Here is a 16963-nt window from a genome sequence, read left to right as displayed (position 1 = left end):
CTCTGCGTCATCATCGTCGTCTTTTAGCTCACTATGACATCACCAACGGCGTGCTCTCAGGAGGCCACGCCCACACGCCTCTGTCTAGTCAGGTCACGTGACCATCAGCTACACTGAGCACACGAGCGAGCTGCAGGAAAACAGGAAGTAGATCGAACAGTTACAGTAAAAAAAAATTAAAAAAATCGTGCGAGCGCGCGCGGCTTTATCTGAGCCGTATGACGGCCGATGCGAAAAGTTGTCACTTCCTGTTTCATCGTTTTTTTTCAAAGTCAATCACAACCCCAGAATTTTCAAAAAAAATGAACAAAAGAAAAAAAAAAGAGTCCAGCAGCGTTTCTGAAACTTGAGGCGTGAAAACTCTGGAGTCGTGAGGACGGAGCAGGAAACAGGAAACAGGAGGAGCTCACGGAAACACCTGAGGTCACAGCTGAGGTCACACCCATGGCGCTTTTCCACTGGCACGGCGCGGCACGGCACGGCACGCTTTTTCTGCTTTTCCACTAGCCCTAGTACCTGGTAGCAGGTACTATTTTAAAGGGACAACGAGGAGTTTTGGAAAAGCGAAATGTTTTTTCTCACTACATTTATGAGCCTCCGCACCGTGAAATTCTTTGACCGGCGCAAGACAGACTCATGTTTTCATTCATCAAGAATTAAAGTCAGAGGTTGGAAGACGATCACATACCGTCGTAGTTCCCACCATAAACGGAGATTCGGCGGCGTTATTCTCATGACTCGCCACGAAACCGAAAGTAAAGAAACGCTGGTCGGCTCAACCAGCATTTCCACCACCACTAATAATAACAAAATAACCATAGAGACAAAACCATAGATTTATCTAAAATGGACCATTAACAAGTGGTAACGGAGATTCATCCACATTAATATCAGACTTTTTTATAACCAAATAGAAACTCCTTGTTGTCCCTTTAAGTTCCTCCTCGGCCCTGGTTCCAAGCGAGCCGAAGCGATACCAAAAACGTGACGTCAGCCAACTGCCTTCCACTGATTGGCCAGAGCGTCGTCGCTGGGAGAGTCGCGAGCGCTACGTCCCACATGAGAATCAAACCCGGAAATTTTAAAAAAACAGAGCGGCAACAGCGACCGCCGATATGTATCGAGACTGTTGTTGTTCCTTCACCTGAGTTAAATGTTGCTGTGTGGAAAACATAAGACTGTAAAAAATATGGACGTAGCATCCGTGACGTCCCCCATTGGTTTTGGGGAGTTGTTTTTGTGACTCAAATATGGCGGCCTCGAAGCAGCTGTCCACGGAGCTGCTCGGACCTGTCACTCAACGTTTCCGCGCCCTAATTGGCCAGAATTTTAACCTAATAACAGTAAATCACTAGCCTAGAAATCTATCTGCCCCCGAGCAGCAGCAAATCTCTTTGCTCCGTAGGTGGGTCTAGAAACGAGCCATAGGAACTTTTTGAGTCTGGAACACCGTTTGTGTTGACCAATCACAGCGCTCTATCTGTTTAGAGAGTCGTTGGGCGGGCTTAACGCCATGACAACATACATTTTAATTGGCTTGTCAGGCTAACGTCATCCTGCTCTTTGCTCTGATTGGTCGTAGCGCTACCCTATTGGTGCAGAGGCAGTTTGAAAGACAGCCTTCATCCCGCCCCCTGGACTGAGCCGAGGTCTACCGCTCGTTGACACACTAGACATGTTAATGATGTAGTCTGGTGCGTCAGGCTAGTAAAACGGTAGAGTTTTAAAAAATCACCCCCCTCAGAGTGTGTGCGAAAATTTTTGAGACCAAAAAACGTGCTGACACCAGGCTTTGATCATGTTTATTGAGGACGTAAAGTCGGCGATTTTAACATGGGGGTCTATGGAGAGTTGCTCCCTTCTGAACGCGGAAGTGAAGAAGCTTCACTTCTCAGACCGACAACTGCCCCCTTGGTGTAGAACCACGCTGTATGTGATCTGTAATCGAGGTGCAGACGAGTGAGTTTGGAGCTGACGAGAGGATCGGAAAAAGAGAGAGACGGCTGAGGAGGAACTAGAAGAACTCAGCTGTAGTGGAAAAGCACCTTTACCGAGCCGAGCCGTGACTGTGTAGAGGAAAAGCGCCACTAGGGGTCAGGTGGGCCGGTGTGATGAGCGGTTGGGTCCCGGTCAGGTTCAGTTAAGTCCTCAAACTTGGTCACTGAAGTTTTGTGCTTGTGTATCAGTTAAGTACTCAGACAGGAAGTACTGGTACTTGGTCCTTGAGAGAGAGAGAGAGAGAGAGAGAGAGAGAGAGAGAGAGAGAGAGAGAGAGAGAGAGAGAGAGCGAGGTAGAGAGAAGTAGAGATAGAGATAGAGAGAGATAGAGAGAGACTATGCTCACTACAGTTGAGACCAGTTTAAAGATTATCTACACCCTCCCACAGACACACACAGTACGTAACATGTGCACACACACACAGACACTTGCATAAGAGCAAATGAGTCGATCCACCCGCCCACGTATATGATGCAAAAAGAGCACAAAAGGTATGAAAATGTAAGAAAACTTCATAAGGAAAAAAGATTTATAGATCATATTTATAAAAAAAGGAATAATACTTTGTTTTTCCGAGGTTAAAGGGTTCGGAGCGCTCAGCTGCTGTCACTGCCCATGGTGCTGCTGCTGCTGCTGCTGGTGCTGGCCGTGTCCGATCGCTCCCGTTTGTGGATCTGCTCGTGTGCTTTGAGGTGACCCGACTGGCTGAAGCTCTTGCCGCAGTGGGGGCAGGCGTACGGCCGCTCGCCGGTGTGGATCTGCTGGTGAGCCTTCAGGTGGCCGAGGCGGCCGAAGCTCTTGCCGCACTGCGTGCAGCCGAACGGCCGCTCGCCCGAGTGGATCTTCTCGTGGGTCTTTAGGACGCCGGAGTTGCTGAAAGTCTTCCCGCACTCGGAGCAGGTGAAGGGCTTCTCGCCCGTGTGGATCTGCACGTGGTTGCGGTAGCTGGTCTCCTTGGTGAAGCTCTTGCCGCAGTGCTGGCAGCAGAACGGCCGCTCGCCCGTGTGGCTCAGCTGGTGCGCCTTCAGCTCCTTGGACTGGCCGAAGCTCTTCCCGCAGGTGGCGCAGATGAACGGCCGCTCGCCGGTGTGCAGCCGCTGGTGCGAGCGCAGGTCGTCGGCCTTGGTGAAGCCCTTGGGGCAGTGGGCGCAGACGTACGGCTTCTGGCCCGTGTGGATCAGCTGGTGCCGCTTGAGGTTTCCCGCCTGGCCGAAGCTCTTGCCGCACTGCGAGCAGGTGTACGGCCGCTCGCCGGTGTGGATGCGCTGGTGGGTTTTCAGGTTTCCCAGAGTGCTGAAGCTCTTGCCGCACTGCGTGCAGGAGAACGGCTTCTCCCCCTGCATGTTGCGCGGTTTCCTCACCGTCGGGTGGTGGCTCTTGGTCGCGACGTGACCGGCCTGGCCGCTCGCCGCGCCTTCGCCCGCCGGCTGCAGCTCGTACAGCGCCCCCCCTCCGAACTCAGGGTCCGGTTTGCCCACGCCGTCCATCAGCAGCGCGTCGGGCCGCAGCTTGTTGAGCTCGGTGCGCAGCTCGGCCATGTGGATGGACTCGAGGCTGTTGGGCTGCAGGTGGGCCGACATGGCGGCCGAGTCCACGTACTCGGCCTTCAGGGCGCTCAGCCCCGTGGCGTAGTAACACTGCAGGTCCACGTGGTGGTCCGACTTGATGTACTCCAGCGTGTCAGTCACCTGCAGGGGGAGGGAGGAAGCTGCAGTCAGGGGGGGCAACAAGAGAGGGAGGGGGGGGGGGGGGGGGGTCTGACTGGAGTTAAAAGAATAGTTCACCCAAAACTGAAATTATCTCCTCCCCCTCATGTGGACTAAGGGCTGGGAGAAGTTTCAGAGTCCTCCGTGGCTTCTCTGAGTTACAGGGGGTCTCGGCGTAGCAGTGCATGTCCATATAACGGTTGCAAATGGATACCAACTGTCTTCGTAACAAAAAGACACACCAAAAAACATCCAAATACCTCCATGCTGCTCGTCTGTAATGTCCCTCTTGTATTGAAGCCCCGAAATGCAAAATTGTTCCGAAAAAAATTAAATAAGTCTATATTTCAAGCTTGTTTGCAGCGGAGTGTCACGCGAGATTTTGATGAACCAGGAAGAGGAGCTTCCGCTGCAAACAAGCTTGAAATATAGACTTATTTAATTTTTCCGGAACAATTTCTCATGTCGGGGGTTCAATACAAGACGGACATTACATACGAGCAGCATGGAGGCATTTGGATGTTTTTTGGTGTGTCTTTTTGTTACGAAGACAGTTGGTATCCATTTGCAACCGTCATATGGACATGCACTGCTACGCCGAGACCCCCTGTAACTCAGAGAAGCCACGGAGGACTCTGAAACTTCTCCCAGCCCTTAGTCCACATGAGGGGGAGGAGATAATGAGTGAAATTTAAATTTTGAGTGAACTATTCCTTTAAAGTCCCCCTAAAGAGGCATTTTAAAATCTGTATAAATGCTCTGCTAGGACTTATTTGTCAAAACATGAGGCTCACACTGAGATTTGAGAGGAAAAAATCTGAGGATAAAAGTTTTACATGAGAGAGAATCATCATCATCATCATCAGTTTGTTGGTTCCTAAAGTTTCTTAAAGGGACAGTTCAACATTTTCATCACCATAATCCCTACAGTCAGCTGTAGGTTCATTACCTTTAATTAGGGCCATGGGGCAATCGCACCAAGCACTATTGTTATTGTGTGGATTTTTTCCTACTTACCGTTATTTTTTAACGTTTTTTTATTTTTTTACAAATTTATTTTTACTACTGACAAATTATATATCAAAACATTCGGTTCAATTGGGATCGGTGTGCTATTACTTTTCTTTAAAGAATATGAATTGTTCGTGACATAAGTTGCGAAAAACTGCAAAAAAATTTGCATTGAAGTCAATGGGACGGGCGAAAAAGGACAATCATTGGAGTTTTTCAAACGTCTACTGCTCAGGCATACTTTCACCTAGAGACTTCATTTGAACTTTAAACAGTAGACACAAGTCTTGTGTATTGGTGTATTAATCCATGTTTCGATAGGTCGTATAGTTTTATAACAAACCCTGATCAATGACCATGATCGTTTTTGGAGAAATTATGAGATTATAATGGGTGTGTATTGCACGGAATGTTCGTGTTAGAGTGTGTGACATCATCGGTTAGAGTGGGAGAGAGCCCCAAAAAAATTCCAGATTTTTTCTCTTTCCACACTCGGCCCGGCCACAATTTACACTCTACACACATGATTTTTTCCAAATGTGTAGACAATCTTGTTATCTCTCTCCCAATGTGCTCAAAATATCAGAGAGACTTACAGAATTTGAATTATCAGCATCTAAGTGCAGCCACGTCTGTCTCTGCTCCTCATTGACTCCAATACAAAGATTTTCTGAGAGAAGCAGAGCGGACCGATGTTTTAAACTCACAGGTGTCTCCAAAATATTTACTGTAGAAACACCAGAATCACACCAAATCATTCAGGAAGTCCTTACGATGACCAAGGTCTGTGTATTTTTCTGATACGAGCTACTGTTTTGTCAGAGTAAGCCCAAATGCGAGACCAGAGCAGAGGCAGAAAATCGCTCTATTTCTCAACGTTTCTGTCTGCCTCAGCCTGGGGGGGGGCCCTATCGTCATTGGCAACCGCCTCAAGTTGCCGTGGTAACCTCTGAGCCTCAGTCAGACCAGGTGAGATCAGATCAGACCAGACCAGGTTCGATTCCCTGGTCCGCGTATTACCTGAGAGATGTAGTCGAACATGGAGCTGGGCTCGTAGTGCGACTTGTACTCGAGCTCTGCGACGTCGCCGTGGTGGAACGGGCCCAGGTGGTGGTGGTGGTGGTGGTGGTTGTGGTGGTGGTGGTGGTTGCCGTGGTGACCGTGGTGACCGTGGTGCTCGGACTTGATGTAGTCGAGGCCGCTGATCTCCATCTTGATCTGGTCCTGGCCCAGCTCGGCAGTGGACAGCGGCTGGATCTCCGACAGGTCCACGGTCCGGATGGGGTCCAGGTCCAGGTCCTCCGGCTCGCTCTTCACGCACGGCAGCATCACCAGCGGCTCCGCGATCTCCGCCGCCAGCGAGCTGAGCGTGGGCGTCGGGCAGTCGGACGACAGCAGGGCCAGCGTGGGCGCCGGCGCCACCTCCAGGGAGGGGTCGGGGCTCAGGCACTCAGTCTCCAAGTCTGTCATGGTGAGGGGCGGAGCTACTCCTCCTCACCTTCCTCCTCCTCCTCCTCCTCCTCGTCCTCCTCCTCCTCCACTCCCCCCCTCTGCTGCCGGGGAGGGGGGCGGGGCCTCGAGGTAGGGGGCGTGTCCCTGAGAGGCTGCTCTGGCGATCCAGCAGCGTCACCGCCCTCACCTGACCAGGACCAGCCTGCAGAGAAAACACAAGGGGAGACAGCAGTCAGTCAGTCAGTCGGCTGCAGCCAATCACACGGCAGCAACGCACTGAATAAAGTACTTACGCCATTACACATAAAGTTACTTAATTATTTTTTTATTTTCTTCCACAGATATGGACAGTTATTTTAACAACATTCCTCAGTATGTTTTTCTTGTACTTGAGTGACTGTCACAAGTTTCACTGCAGTACAAACACAAATTTAACAACATTGTCGTATACTGACATGTAACATTAGTACTTCAAACATGGCACTGCCACAGATAGATAGATAGAATGATAGATAGAACGATAGATAGATAGATAGAACGATAGATAGAACGATAGAACGATAGATAGATAGATAGATAGATAGAACGATAGAACGATAGATAGAACGATAGATAGATAGATAGATAGATAGATAGATAGATAGATAGATAGATAGATAGATAGATAGATAGATAGATAGATAGATAGATAGATAGATAGATAGATAGATAGATTTGTGTAGTCTGGACTGTCATAAACAAAGGATTTACGGTGATTAGGGTGTAACTACGTGTTCTTTTGGTTATGATAATGATAATAATAACGATCATCATCATGACACTGACAATAATAATGATGATAATGATAATTCCAGAATTAAAAACAAACTTTGAACAGAAGTTATATGAATATGAATATAAAATAAAACCGTCTTCAGCTTCTCCAGTCATGAAGATTCATGTTTTCATGAAATGAGAATTTGAACTTTGAAAAGGCTGAACTTTGACCCCTGTAGCTGATGCCAGCAACATGGACACACACACACACACACACGCACACCAGCAGGAAGTGATGTCATCACCATTCACCTACTGAGCTGTTAGCTGCCGTGCTAACAAGCATCATCAGGAGATGTGTTTCCATGGAGACCGTTTCCTCTCCGAGGTCATCCTGAATCAGTCGTCCAGGTTTTAACTGTTTCATCTGATCTGGTGTTGACATTGAGCCTCTGCATTTATTCACCACAGACGTTTTATTAGTTAGCCTAACGCTAGTGAGCTGCGGTCCGGTCCGGGCTTCAACACCCGCCAGTCCAGTCCGGTCCGGTTCAGTCCGGTCCGGTTTTAATGTTCAGGCCCGTTGAGAACTGTAGAGATCCAAACCTCCTGTGACTGATCCCAGATCAGATCTCTGGTTGATCTTTGTTGTGACTCAAGTGAAGAAACGTCTCTACACGTTCACGTCAACACGGAGCAGAAAGACCAGAACCAGAACCAGAACCAGACAACATTCAGTTTCACCGTTTACATTTTGTCATTTTACTGTGGATTGGACTGTGGTTTCAGTAAAGGTTTATTCCACCTGTTAATTCTGACTGAGCTGTTTAATTCAGTTTGGCCTCTGACATTTTAACAGGTCTTTGCAGGTTCTTTAAACGTGAGTCGACGCGCTAACAATCTGCATCAGGCTCCGTTACCACCGGTCTGATCTCCGGCTGGCGACCGGCGTGGCCGTCGAGAGACGTCATCACCTTGACGACAACGTCAGTGGGACAGAAAACAGTAAACAAGTTGGAAAAAACAAACAAAACAAAGCAGCAGCAGCATGGAAGCTGGTGAGGCGGTTGTTTAAAACTTATATTTAACAGGAAGTAGCAGCTTCACTTCAGGCGTTTACTACAGGACAAGACGTTACCATGGATACAGACTGTACCAGCACACATCACCATAGCGATTGATATATCCATCTCTATGGGACTGAATATCACTACGCACATGAAAACAAACAATCAGGTGTTTACACAGCATCTAACGCTACAGACGCTGCGGCCGTGGTCAGGGTTCGATTCCTCCTCTTCCCCATGGATCATCAGAACCAGGGACGGAGGAACCTTTCACATCTGGATCGATACGGTACCGATGCTCTGTACCGGTTCACAACAACAGCACCTTCTTTCAGTGGCGGCCTGCCACAAATAAATTACGTTTTTGGCGTTCACACACAGGGAAGCACTCATACATGACAGCAGTCAGTTCAGACTGACCCCAGAGCTGCTGCTGCTGGAGGAGGAGGAGGAGGAGGAGGAGGAGGAGGAGGAGGAGGAGGAGGAGGAGGAGGAGGAGGAGGACAGGTGAGTTCATCCAGGTGGATCAGAGCTGGAGCTGTTCTCCATCACTACGGTGGTTCAACCGCTCACTGCTGCTCCATGAAACACACAACAACAACAACAACAACAACAACAACAACAACAACAGCAGCTGTTTCTGGGGACAGGATAAAGTGACGGACACAGTGAGCTGAGCCCTCTGGGCCACCGTACATCTGAACCAGACCCTGATAGGTCAGATGGTTGTAGCAATGATTGGTTGGTTCTGGTTCTGGTCTCAGTGTTTCACCTCCCTCTTCCTGTTCTGGATGCACACACACATACACCTACACACACCTACACACCTCTACACACACACACTTCCTCCGTCCGTCTGTCAATCAAAGCTTCGTCCATGTCATAAAGCTCATGACATTACATTAATGTTTTATTAAACATCTGGAGTCGTCACGGTAATAAAACGTGTCGTCATGGTGAAAATACAACTCTGACACCAGAATAAACTTTATGTTGTGAGAATATGTGAAAAGATAAACGACTGAAACAAGAAACTCTGTTGTGTGTTTTCAAATTTCAAATTTCAAATTTCAAATTTATTAAGGATAACCCCTTTAGGCCGGGAGCCAGGTCCACCCCTCAGGATGTTTTTTGCTACCTTTTTTTCACTATTATTTCTTGTTATCCCATACATTGGGCCATCACAAGTTGATAACCTCCACCCCCAGCAAGGATCCGTTTGGCCCCAGGGGCCAAAAAAACCCCTTTTTGGGAAAAGCTTCTGGCGAAATGATGTAATGGCATATATTAGGGTACTGCAACTGCATACATGGTCAGATAACTCTGAAATTTTGCATGGTGTATCCTGACACATAGGGGAAACTATCAGAATAATATTCTGGGGTTTACTGCCTTCCTATTTTCAAATATCACCCTCAGTTTATCCCAAAAGACAAAAAAATGTGTTTCCGCCTGACAAATTGTCATCAAATGTGATCACTTGAAAGCGTTTATTATACATATCACTGCCTTAGATGGATATGAAAAACTTCCCACATTTGTAAGCCTTAATTTAAGCCCAAGATGACCTTTCTATCTAGAAGATTACATCTGCTATGACCAAAGTCTTCCAGTGTCCTACCTCAAAATCTGAGAAAACGGAACTTTCAGCATTAGCATTCCAAATGGGATTAAGCATGATTTCTTGTACATAAACTGTATCTTAAACAAGATTGGAGGCTTTAGTTATAGGCTACTACTATACTATCTGAAGTTAATTACATGAAAAGTGGATAATGTTACACCCCCAGGTGGACCAGGGTATCAGGGTACAATATAAAAATAAATGCTAACCGATTTACACACACCAACACACTTACCAACCGACACACTTTAACCAACCAACTAGTCTATGGGCCAGACCAGATTTTGGTACCACTCAGAGTGGCAAAATCTAGAAACATTTTTTGAAAAGGTACATGTCCATAGATGATATTTTGGTATGATAACCCATCCTAAGTGGTAGCTTTATGACAGTTATCAGCTCATAAAGTTATCAACCCCCTGCAATAAATAGGCCTCTAAACGCAGGGGGCATATCTTGTTTTGTGCTCATTTTCAGACCTTTACTCATATGTTATGAGGGCATGTTTGGTAGAATTTTAAAGTGTACAATCCCAGCTTTCATTAAGACCTAGTTTTGGGCCTATCTATAAAAAATATAAAGGTCACATGGTCAAAGGTCAATCTATCTTAACAACTATTTTTCCACCATTTTCGCCTAAACTATTTCTGCATCTACTCCTCCCAATATTTTGCACGTTCTGGCAGGAACGCCATATTCATTAAGGCAAACACGCTAAATGAATTGCACGTGCAATTTTGACCGTTTGAGAGATGCAATCCTCGGTGCGCCTGGTTAATAGATCAGCTTCAGCATGTGTTTGCATGTACAATCAAGTTTGCACGCACAAACACGTTTTTATACACACAAACCTTTAGTAGATCCGGCCCATAATCAGAAGTTAGTGCTTATAGTAGTTCTGTACACTGAACATAGGAGTGGTTAAGAGCTTTTCACAGTGATTGACCACAAGTCATTGACCATTGGGGGGGCACACAGGGTGGCCAATCAGGTTTTAGGGGGGGGCAGGTGCCCCTCCATGCCACCATGGCAGACCCGCCCCTGGGTGAGGCAGGAGAAGTCTGGAAGCCTACAGGTCTTTGTATGTGGTTGAAGGGTCTGATGTTGCTGAGTCAAGGCCAAATTTACCCCCAGGGGACAGTAAAGTATATATCTACAGTATATAATAATACTTTTATTTGTAGAGCACCTTTCAAAACAAAGTTACAAGATGCTTATATGCAGTATCTATCTAACTATCTATCTATCAACCAGGAGTTGTTGAAGGTCAACCAGTGTGGTTGTGTTGGTCACTGTAGCATGTACAGCAACTCCCAAGCTGATCCCACAAGAGTTCAATTGGGTTGAGGTCTGGACCAGTCATACCTGTGACTGACACACACATGGCAGCACTTAGAGCTCAGTACAAGAGTGAATACCCACAGGAGGATATTGCAGGGGATTTTGGCATTTTTGGGGGGCACTACCCACTCATCCTGACATCCCAACTCTTCTTAAAGAAATGAAAACCTCAACCTGCGTGCTTGATCCCATTCCATCTAGCTTCTGTCTCCCCATCATTGCTCCTCTCATCACTTCAATTATCAACACCTCCCTCACCTCGGGCTTTGTCCCTCCTTCAATGAAGCTGTTGTCACCCCCATCTTGAAGAAACCTGGCCTCAGTCCCAACATCAACGTCAATTTCAAACCTTCCATTTTTCTCTAAAATACTTGAACATGTCATTTATGCACAACTGAAAGCCCATCTCAGCTAAGAACCTATTTGGACCATTTCAATTTGGATTCCATAGACAACATACAGGCAGCTCTTAAATCACCAATGACATCCTCCTCGCCTCAGACTCCGACCACCTCACCATCCTTATCCTTCTCGACCCGCAGCATTCGACAGTCACTCCATCCTCCTCTCCTGTCTTTCCTCCACCCTAAACATCACTGGAACTGCACTCTCTTGAATTCAGTCATATCTGCTCCTCCACTGTCCCCCTGTCCCAAGGTGTCCCCCAGAGTTCAGGGCTTGGTCCCCTCCTCTTCATCCTGTACTTGCTAACATCATCCATCGTCAAGGTCTCCAGTTTCACTGTTGCGCCAATGACATCCAGCTTTACATTTCTACAAAATCCATCACTACCAGCCACACCACTCTCATCTCCTGCCTCAACAATATTAAATCATGGATGCAACACAACTTTCTGAAACTTAACTATGACAAATCAGATATTCTTCATTGATCCCAAATCTCTCACAAAATCTACGGACAACTTCACCCTTTCCATTGACAACATCTCCCTAACTCCCTTCCTCTCACATCCCGTTGGAATTTCCTTTGACAGCACCTTCTCCTATGATCGTTACATCACCCAGATAGCCCGGACTGCCTTCTTTCACTTAAAAAACATTGCCTGATTTCGTCCCTCCCTTCGTCCTAACCCTCTCTGCTGCTGAAACCTTTATACGCCTTCGTCACCACCAGACTTGATTACTGCAACAGCATCTTTTATGGCCTCTCATCCAGAACCCTCAATAAACTCCAGAATTCTGCTGCCTACCTGCTCACTCATACTTGTCCCCATGACCACATCACCCCCCCCTCCAAAACCTTCACTGGCTTCCTGTTTCTTACCGTATACAGTTTAAAATCCTTCTTCTCACATTTAAAGCACTCCATAACCTGACTTCCTCCTACCTCACTGACCTCCTCGACCCCCACTCTCCTAACCGCTGCCTCCACTCCTTCGATGCCAACCTCCTGTACTACCCCCCATGACCAAGCAACAGGGCCGCTGCCCCCTCCCTCTGGAACTCTCTCCCCAAATCCATCTGCAACTGCACCGACCTGTCCACCTCTAAGACCCTTATCAAAGTCTTTGAAGCGCTCAAAGCACTTTTACACAGTAACGGTGGTGGTAAGCTACAATTGTAGCCACAGCTGTCCTGGGGCAGACTGACAGATGTGTGGCTGCCAATGTGCACCAAACAGCCCCCCTGACCACCACCAAACATTCATACACATCACACGAGGCAAGGTGGATAAGATATCTACGTCTACGACAGCGACTGGGATGGGGCGGGATTCGAACCTCTGGTTATTGGACGACCCACTCTACCTCCTTAGCCACTGTCATCCCAATATTAAATATAATTTAAAATATTAATATAAAATACAACACCAGCTGTATGTGAAATGATTGACTGAAATAACATTTTCATATTTTTTTTGAGTTGTTTATATTTAGACATGCTTGTGTCAGAAACTTTGGTCTTGTTTTTGTACTGTGCGTACTGCATAGCTATATGTTATTAATTGAAAACCCCAATAAAAAGAGGAGGCCGCAGACTATGAAGGAGAATGTGAGAGCCAAGAAAGAGTTATAGAGTTTATATTCTATTCTGTTACATTGTAATAAGGCTTTTCTCAAGTTATAATGTCTCTAAATTATATTTGTGGTGCTGAAAAGATGAAACAGCAGCTGTAGGGTGGACACAGAGCATTCCATGCCAGTAACCACTGGCAGTAATTCTTTAAAATGGCTGCCACAGTCATCAGAATTAAAATTTGCAGTGGCCCAATATCCACATTCATCAAACATATATTCAGCAATCAGATCACCAAATTTGATGCTTTTATCACAAAATGAACAATTGTCTAGCTATGTCGTCCCACTATAAGGTTAATTGAGCCACCTAGAAAGTATGAACAAAGTTAGCTAAGTAAATAAATTACATTATACTGTATCTGATCGAGGCAATCCCAATTGAAAACAGATATATGTCTAGAAAGGCTATTTATAACTAATTTATCAATTATTATTTAAAGAGCTAGGATGCTCAAACCTACAAAGCCACATATTTTGGACTGATGATGATGATGATTAGGGTAAAGATGTAAAGAGAGTGCATAAAAATGTGCAAACTGCAAACATGCACAAATCAGAGGATGGAGGAGGATGAATAAGTTGCCTTAACTCTGGACTATAATCATGATGATGGTGATAATTAGGGCAAAGATATATAGAAAACTTTAAAACTCTTTGAGAAATACAGAGGAATAAGCAGTTATTGAAAATTCTCGCCTGGGCCCGTGTTCCACTTTAAGACCCATAATCATCCCTCATAGTAGGAAATTATGGGAAGATTATACATTTCCTGAATTGTTACAGTCCTGTGAGTATTTCAGTTTTTGTTATTTGTGTCAGTGCTGTTCCTACATTTCACAGTGCTATAAAAAAAGACTACAGTTTAGGCGAAAATAGTGGAAAAATAGTTGTTGAGATAGATTGACCTTTGACCATGTGACCTTTATATTTTTTATAGATAGGCCCAAAACTAGGTCTTAATGAAAGCTGGGATTGTACACTTTATAATTCTACCAAACATGCCCTCATAACATATGAGTAAAGGTCTGAAAATGAACACAAAACAAGATATGCCCCCTGCGTTTGGAGGCCTATTTATTGCAGGGGGTTGATAACTTTATGAGCTGATAACTGTCATAAAGCTACCACTTAGGATGGGTTATCATACCAAAATATCATCTATGGACATGTACCTTTTCAAAAAATGTTTCTAGATTTTGCCACTCTGAGTGGTACCAAAATCTGGTCTGGCCCATAGACTAGTTGGTTGGTTAAAGTGTGTCGGTTGGTAAGTGTGTTGGTGTGTGTAAATCGGTTAGCATTTATTTTTATATTGTACCCTGATACCCTGGTCCACCTGGGGGTGTAACATTATCCACTTTTCATGTAATTAACTTCAGATAGTATAGTAGTAGCCTATAACTAAAGCCTCCAATCTTGTTTAAGATACAGTTTATGTACAAGAAATCATGCTTAATCCCATTTGGAATGCTAATGCTGAAAGTTCCGTTTTCTCAGATTTTGAGGTAGGACACTGGAAGACTTTGGTCATAGCAGATGTAATCTTCTAGATAGAAAGGTCATTTTGGGCTTAAATTAAGGCTTACAAATGTGGGAAGTTTTTCATATCCATCTAAGGCAGTGATATGTATAATAAACGCTTTAAAGTGATCACATTTGATGACAATTTGTCAGGCGGAAACACATTTTTTTGTCTTTTGGGATAAACTGAGGGTGATATTTGAAAATAGGAAGGCAGTAAGCCCCAGAATATTATTCTGATAGTTTCCCCTATGTGTCAGGATACACCATGCAAAATTTCAGAGTTATCTGACCATGTATGCAGTTGCAGTACCTTAATATATGCCATTACATCATTTCGCCAGAAGCTTTTCCCAAAAAGGGGGTTTTTTGGCCCCTGGGGCCAAACGGATCCTTGCTGGGGGTGGAGGTTATCAACTTGTGATGGCCCAATGTATGGGATAACAAGAAATAATAGTGAAAAAAAGGTAGCAAAAAACATCCTGAGGGGTGGACCTGGCTCCCGGCCTACTTGAGATGCATCATCTCGTCTTCCAGGGGGTCCTATACATCAAAACAATAAGACAATACAATACAATACAATACAATACAATACAATACAATCACATATACACAACACAAAACATACACTTGTCTTTTACTTTTGAAAATGACTCAAATTGTTTTATCTTTGTCCAAACAGTTGAACAAACCAGGGACAGAAACACTGAGTCTGACTTAGGAGCAGGTCTTTGTTCAGGTCAAAGCTTATGAGCTTCAGCTGTTACAAACCGCTGCAGACTGAACCGAACACTACCTGTAACTACAGCTGGAACTGTAACTATAGCTGTAACTACCTACATACAACTGTTACTACAACTGGAGTCATTGTAACAGTAACTACAGCTGTAACTACCTCCACACAACTGTAACAACATCTGTAACCACATCTGTTACAACATCTGTAATTACACCTGTAACTACCAATAGAACTACCTATAGCCTAACTGTAGTTACAGTTCCAACATCTGTAGTTACAGTTCCATGTGTAACTCCACCAGTTCAACATCTGTCCGGTGCAGCTGCAGCCAGCGGCCTCCTCGGTGAGAGTTGCCCCGTGCTGCAGCTCTGTGTCCCGGCTGCAGAGGAGCACCGAGAGGCCGGAGCGGCTCCGCGGGGCTCGGCCTGGCTGCTGCCCGGGCCTCGGCCTCTCCTCTCTGGCTGAGCGGCAGCAGCAGAGTCGGTCCCGCCGTGGTGAACATACCTGTCCCCCCCCCCTCCTCCCTCCTCCTCCTCCCCCCGGCTCAGGTAGCCTCCTCACGCCGCTGCACGACTCAGAGAGTGGCGGTGATTTATTTTTATTTTATTATTATTATTCCCCCCACCACCACCTCAGCGGGATGTTAGTGCCCCCCCTGCCGCCTCTCGGCCCCCCCGGAGCGGCCGGTAGCCGTCAGAGCTCCGGCTGCTGCTGCTGCAGCGGCGGCAGCTCGGTACAAAGACAGGGCAGGCTGCCATGTCTGCGGCTAACGCTGCTAGCTAGCCGCGCTAACAGTGGCCATCTTGTTTATCACACTACTGCTGCTGCTGCTGCTGCTGCTGCTTGGTGCTAACGGTGCTAACGGTGCTAACGGCGCTAAGCTAACTGACTAGCGGGGCTAGCCGCCGTTAGCACGGGGAGAAAGTGAGAGTGAAGGCGGGGAGGAGAAGCTGCTGGCGGGGGGAGCAGCAGGACCCAGACCCCCCCTCCTCCTCCTGCTCCTCCTGCCCCCCCCCCCCTAAACAACACAACACAACACACACAGACAGACACACAAAAGGAGCAGCGGAGAGCCGTTGAGTCGGCGGTGACAGCCGTTAACCGTTAAGTTAACAGGCAGGAAGCCGAGCGGAGCGCAGCGCAGAGCGGGGAATGACGGCGAGCTGAGCGGCTACGTTAACGTTACTACGTTACTTTACGTTACGTTACCTACCTGCGGATGGTCCGGTTCAGGTCCGGTTCTGGCCCGGTTCAGGTCCGGCTCATGTCCGCCTGCTGTCGGTCCAATGTCCGTCAGTTGAAGCTCACAACTCCGCCGGACCCGCCACGTCCGCCTCTCCTCCTCTCCTCTCCTCCTCTCCTCCTCCCTCTATCACTGACTAATTCCGCTCCCTCCTTCCCTCCTTCCCTCCCTCTTTCCTCTCTCTCTTCTTTCCCCTCGGTACTCCTCCTCTCCTCTTTCCTTCTCTCCTTCCTCCCTTCCTTCCCTTCTTTCCCTTCCCTTCCCTTCCTGCCTGCCCACTGCTCGCTCGTGCACACACGCAGGTAACCACGGTAACGGCGGGAGGTGGGTACAGTTCGCAGCGTCGCGCACAGCGGGGACGCGCTCGCCACATTGTTACAGAACCATCATCATCATCATCACCATCATCATCACCGTCACCTGGGGCTCGTGCTCGGCGTTCAAGTGGCAAATTAGTGACGTCAGC

At 46.8% G+C, this 16963-nt stretch overlaps 1 protein-coding gene across 1 annotated transcript; it reads right to left on the bottom strand.

Annotated features, from left to right (window-relative positions):
* Window positions 1-95: 95 nt before the first annotated feature.
* Window positions 96-16737, bottom strand: LOC310989440 (uncharacterized protein). Its single transcript, XM_083976512.1, has 3 exons — window positions 16468-16737; window positions 5737-6370; window positions 96-3687 (listed from the first exon to the last, which is right to left on the bottom strand). Exons 2-3 carry the CDS (start codon window positions 6184-6186, stop codon window positions 2596-2598), a joined length of 1542 nt encoding a protein of 513 aa, XP_083832638.1. The 5' UTR covers window positions 6187-6370; window positions 16468-16737; the 3' UTR covers window positions 96-2595.
* Window positions 16738-16963: the final 226 nt, after the last annotated feature.

Source organism: Trachurus trachurus (assembly GCF_905171665.1).
Source record: "Trachurus trachurus genome assembly, chromosome: 8".
In the NCBI taxonomy this organism is placed as follows: Eukaryota; Metazoa; Chordata; class Actinopteri; order Carangiformes; family Carangidae; genus Trachurus; species Trachurus trachurus.
Note: the sequence above shows the minus strand (reverse complement) of the source record. Positions and strands in the feature narration are given on the sequence as shown.